Genomic DNA, 6098 nt, shown 5'->3' on the forward strand with positions numbered 1-6098 from the left:
TTCCTGCTGTTCTGCGGTAGATGGGACAGGCTGAGCAGCTCCATCACCATTGATACTGGCCAAATCAGAAAGAAAAAATACCACACTGTTACTAAGTTAACTTTATGTAACAGGCAACCGGTTTTTAAAAACCAGATTCTATAATCAAGCACAAATCTCGTTAAAAAAGCAATATAGGGCAAATGTCAACAATAATAGCAGCAAAACTTAAATTACTTTTGCTGGCTTCAAATTACGTTTTAGATCAGAATTTCATTTTTCCTCTTAAGATAAAAATAAACAAGTAGCCAAGTACCTGTAATATAAAAACTTCGAAAGAATAGCCTTCTGATACCAGTGTTCTTTGCTTTTTTTCTTCCTCTGCCACTTCTGATCGATAAGTCTTTGATAAAACTCTTTTAACCACGTCCAATCACCAGTCTGAATAACATAAGAAATTGATAAATAGAACAAACATAAGAAATTGATAAATTAACCAAGCTTGCAGTCAAAACAATTCCTTACCTATTGCCCTCTTATAGGAAATACTTTTTATTTTTTAAATACCACTTCATAAACCTACACTCGTAAAACATTTACCTTTCTAGACTCTGTCCCTATCAATTCTTTTAGGAAATCTCCCTGTCTTCCTCCTCTCCTTAAGCGAGACAAGGAGAGGTGACTCCCTCTATAACATGTTCTTCAGTGCCTGGAATCAGTCCCACTATGCACACTGCATTAAAATTACCTGTGTGTTTATAACCCCCAAATTATAAGCTGTTAGGAAGCAAGGACTGTGATTCTCAAGATCCTGCCCAGTGGCTAACATATACAGACTGAACTAAACTGTGGTCTTTTCAAATGGAAAAACATTTATTTTAAATGTCAATTTAAATCACTGTATTTTCCTATATCAAAGCACTGCAGGAATATTCTTTAAAGAGTAGACTACGGGAGTGGCAAGACCATGAACTATTTGCAACCATGAACTATTTGTAATGACAAGGTAAATACAGAAGTACAGAGTAAGCTTTCAGAAACTGCAATATTATTATACTTTACAAAATAATGGGGGGAATAGTCATTTACCACATAGAGTTTGAGAAGCTCTACTTTAAGAGAACCAATTAATTCTAATATAACTATATATTCATAGGAATAATTTTTTAAACATTTCTCACATTTCCTGGCAGCCATGTTTCATGAAAATGTCTTTAATGGAGACATCAAAGGATTTTTCAAAAATTTAACCAGTCCCTGAAATTTCAGATTTTTCACAACTTTCTTCATTCACTTCACCCTTTTCCTTGCAAGAATCCTGGCTGTTGGTTTCAATGAAGTAAGTTTCTTCACCGTTCTCTTTTCTATTTTTTCTTTATTAAAGCTTTTTTATCTTCAGTGAACCTTTTCACTTCTTGGTTGAAGTACTCAACCACGTTTCCACTCTGGCCTTTCTTTGAAACAAAATCACATTTCTAGTTCCCTTAAGTTGTTAAAATAGTGCTTTTCTTGTTATTTTTCAAGTATTACCTGAGATGATCTCATAAAGAGTTCTTGAATATCTAACTCGTCTAATAAGAGAGTCCTTCCTATGCGGTGCACTGCCATGCTCACGTGCGATTTGCTGTAGGGAATCTTCAGAAGCTTTTTTATGTTCTTGAAAAAAATCAAGAGGAAAAAACAATTTAGAAAGACCTTGTAGTGTGATCTGGAATCTTTCAAATTTTAACTTCACTCAACTTTAAAGCGTAATAAACCTTATTTCCTTAAGGTCATATAAACTGTATTTTACACAAAGAGCTACCTATAAACAGAGAAGACAGAGCTTTAGAACCAGAATCACCTACATTTTACGTCACCCTGTGTTAATGTAAATGACAGTCAAAGATTTATTTGTACACGATGGAATTTCATAAAGTATGTACAGGTCACACTGTTGCACTGACCCAGGCTTTTAGCATCTCAGATAAAATTGGCCAACTAAGGATCAACAGATTTTACCAGAAGTATCATATCTAATTCTCAACTTAGTAACATTACATAACCCAACATTATAATTGCTATCATCAAAACTGCTATCATTAAAACACAACCATCAATACTAATATTAATTACCACTGCCACTATTTGGGGGGTTGCTCCCTCCTCTTTGAGGAAAGATGCAGTGAACAGTGTTACTTTACTTAAAAAGGTATTCAATAATCAGATAGTTGTAGCTTATTTCATCACTAATTTTTCAAGACTGCAGACAAAGCAGGCTATAAATCCCCAGCACAAACATCCCAACTACATTTGCAATAAGGACACTTACTTCAGAGTCAGAGACAACATCCACATCGTTTCCCACTGAATCAATAAAGTCGTATGCCATCCCAAAGCTGAAGGAGAAACAAAGGCCACAAAAATCACGTGCAGGGTGGTGCAGGTATTGTTTATAATAGAATACTGTATTTCATCGCTTCTTGGATACACATTTTTCACATTCTAACACCTCCGAAATCAGTATGCTTATCACCATTACAGTTGGCTAGTTTTTCCTTCTTAATGGTACATAAAATAATGGGGTCACTTAACAGACACAGAAAACAGACTTGTGGTTCCCATGGGGGAGGGGAGTGGGGGAGGAATAGATTGGGAGTTTGGGATTAGCAGATGCAACCTATTATATATAGAATGGATAAACAACAAGATCCTACTCTAGGGCACAGGAACTAAATCAATATCCTGTGATAAACCACAATGAAAAAGAATATGTACATATGTGTGTGTACATGTGTGTGTGTGTGTGTGTACATATATATATATGTGTGTACATATATATATATAAAACTGAATCACTCTGCTGTACACCAGAAACTAACATAACATTGTAAATCAACTATAGTTCAAGAAAAATAAATTTAAAAAAATTAAAATGGGGTGACTTAAAAATCAATGCCATCTTGGATTTGATAAAAGATAGTAATAACAGAATAGTAATAGAAGCAATTAATAGTAAATATTTAGAATAAAAACAATTAACAATTATTTTTATTTTTGTAGTCATGAAGTCTAAAAAATATCCAATAGAAAACAGTCAGTTAGAGTTATTATTCTTTTTAGGTGGGGAGATGAGAAAAATAGCAAGAGAAACATTTATCAGAATTTTAGTCTCTGGGATTATGTTCCCAGTGATATACACTACTACCCTTTTAAAAAATATATGAGAAAAAAATGCACATGAAACCAATTCAACCAGAAAGAGAAAAAGCAGCTAACTGAGCACCCAACTTGTGCCAGGTACCACATGAGGCACATCTATAATCTGCAAGCCTGAAAGGCAGCCAATGTCACCATTTTTCAGTTTGTAGGAGGCAGAGAGTCAAGATACTTATTTAGGACTGCCTCACTTCAAAGCATGCTGACGATTTACCATGTGGTCTAGGCAAGCTACTTAACCTTCCCAAGCTTCAGTTTTCCGCAGGAAAGTTAGTTAACAGTACCAAACTCAAAGGGTTGTTGTGAGAATGAAATTAGATAAACATATAAAGTACTCAGCACAGTGTCTGTACACAGTCAATATAATTATCATTTAAATCACTTTATAACATTTAATTCTGTTGACCTACAATTTATTAAGCCATTCTTCTAAAAGAAAATATGCAGACTCTTTCCAATTTTTTTTTTGCTAGTATAAATAGTGCTACAAACAAGCAACATTTTACAAATATAACTTTTACCTTCTGAGACACTAGGATAATTTCCAAACTACTGGCACATAAGGTACTAATGTATTTATGGCTCTTGTTATATGTTATGCAGAAATATTTTAGGTTCAATCACTGAGAGGAAAAAAGAGAACCCCATACATTAAACGGTCTACAAGAATATGGACATCATTATATTTTTCTCTGTAAGACCCAGGCCACTCTCTCAACTTTAAATACCACCACCAAGTGTCAAAGTCAAAGGTGTACATCACTCGACATGCTGTGTTTTTACATCACTGCTTTTTCAGCCCAGACAATCCACCACCATTTAATGAAAAATTCCACAAGACAGGTTAGGCAGTGTTAAGGGTTTTCCTCATCATGTGCCACCCTGATTCTCTGCATTCACATATTCAAAAGGTATGTAAATTGGCTAAAATTAAAATAGCTGATGGAATTTTAGTGGTCAAAACTCATCTTTGTTAATAACATGATGCAGACTTGAAAGAAGCATATGCGATTGATATCTTCATATTTTAACAGAGTCCTATTATCAGGGGGATAAAGGACATTGAAAGTCAAATATAATCTTTTACCAAAGCGAAATCTTGGCACATTGATGAGCATTACAAATTAAACTGAACAGCGAGTACTAAGAGTTTTAAGGTGGAGGGTTGAGGGACTGGTAAAAATGCCATCAGTTAATATTTACCTTGAAAATGGCTTGCTTTTCCTACTGTTGCCAAGAATGGTAGTTCCTGCTGGTCCTAGTTTGGCACTCTCTCGTAACCAGTTGGCAGGTGGGAGTTTCAAGTCTGTTTTCTCTTGCAGGCGTGCAAATGCTGTCCGAGGAGGGGCAGAAGAGTATTTCACCACAGCTCGGCTCTTCACTTCATTGCCTCCAAGAAATAAAGCTGATCCCTGATTAAAATATTAAACGAAATTTTAATATACACTACTAGAAATAAAAAAAAACCCACCTTAATAATAATAATAAAAACCCTACCACATCAGGCTTACAAGAACATATACTACATGTTACTAACAGCAGTTAATAAATGTGAGCGTAAATGTGTACCATTTACTTAGCTCTTTTTCACACAATTTCAAAGAAAAAAAGATGAGTCAAGGAGTGTGATGGGTATGGTTATTAGCTAGGAAACAGGCCAACCGAACTATCTTTTAAAACATTCATAAAAAAGTGTAGAAGCAGAAACCAAAAAGTCAAGAGTAGCACGTTAACTAAAATGCAAAATTTAATAAAACCCCTGTTCAATATTAAAGATGTATTTCAATGTCAATAACATGCATCATTTAGAAAGTAGTTTGTGGTGAGATATCTGGGCCTTTTTTGTTTTTAAGTAAGCGTTTAGCAACTGATTAGTCAGTTTACGACACAAATACTCTGAATGTCTAACTTCATAGCAAGTCCCTGGGGGGTGCGCACAGATTTCACTTGCACATCCCCAAGAAAGCTCAGGGTCTAAGTTAACTCTTCCAACCTTCCTTCACGCAGCCCCGCTTCGGCCCTGGCAAACACTTTGCGCCCTTCTAACATTAATTAGCTCAGTGCCATCTCGGTGAGCTTGCTCTCTTCTCCCTTCAGCTCTGCAAGGCTGTGCCGACTTGGGAACCACATATTTACACGTACGCTTCTTGAGAGCGGAGGTCGTGTCTAACTCACCTGTCGGTTATCTTCGACTGGGAAAAGCCAGGACCGCTTTTGATACGAATGATCTGCAAGTAAATGCCTGAGTACACCGACAGGCACACGGACTTCCACTCCATTTGGGGGGCCGTCGGGGAGGCGTGGAGAAGGCGCCAGAAGCCGCCGGGAACCGTGACATCCCTCCCGGGCCGAGCGGGCCCACAGCCCACGGAGCCCTGCAGGTCCCGCCCCACCGCGGACTCACCTGTGCAGAAGGTTCCTCGGACTCTCCTTGGGACAAGAGGCTGAGCCCTCCCCGAGCAGCGGTCCCGGCCGGCGGAGCCTCGGTCCCGGCCTCCTTAGAGTCCCCCATCACCTCGGTCCAGGTGAGGACAGGTGAGGCGACGCGAGGCGACGCGAGTCTCGACACGAGAAGCCGTAACAAGTTGCCGGGCCCAGAGGCGATGCTGCCCAGCAGAGCGGGCGCCAGATACGCCCCGCACTTCCGGCCTTTGACAGGAAGAACTGGAGCGAACGCGTTCAAATCTCGCGACTTTTGCTCCAGAGGCCCTGCCCCGCCTCCCCCGATAGATACCAGCTTCGCGGCGGGGGCGGGAACCGTCGTGCCAGAGTGTCTAACAGAGTTTCTGCGGGAAACTACTTCTCGCGTTATCTGACTCCCAGGCACCACCCCTTGCACGCCGGTCTTTGTTGGCCAACAGTCCTCAGGACTTGGGCTTTGGGCGGAGTCAAAGTCGCAGAGGTCCTCTCTGCGTGGGCGG

The 6098-nt window shown here is 39.1% G+C and overlaps 1 protein-coding gene across 1 annotated transcript in view; it reads right to left on the reverse strand.

Moving 5' to 3' along the window:
• The window catches only part of EDRF1 (erythroid differentiation regulatory factor 1), a 40958-nt gene extending 35269 nt beyond the window's left edge, over positions 1-5689 (reverse strand). Inside the window, 6 exon segments of the mRNA XM_007449633.1 lie at positions 6-55; positions 296-420; positions 1510-1635; positions 2291-2357; positions 4381-4589; positions 5582-5689. Of these exon segments, the coding sequence (XP_007449695.1) occupies positions 6-55; positions 296-420; positions 1510-1635; positions 2291-2357; positions 4381-4589; positions 5582-5689 (685 nt within the window).
• Positions 5690-6098: the final 409 nt, after the last annotated feature.

Source organism: Lipotes vexillifer, unplaced genomic scaffold, assembly GCF_000442215.2.
Source record: "Lipotes vexillifer unplaced genomic scaffold, Lipotes_vexillifer_v1.1 scaffold1262, whole genome shotgun sequence".
Taxonomy (NCBI): Eukaryota; Metazoa; Chordata; class Mammalia; order Artiodactyla; family Lipotidae; genus Lipotes; species Lipotes vexillifer.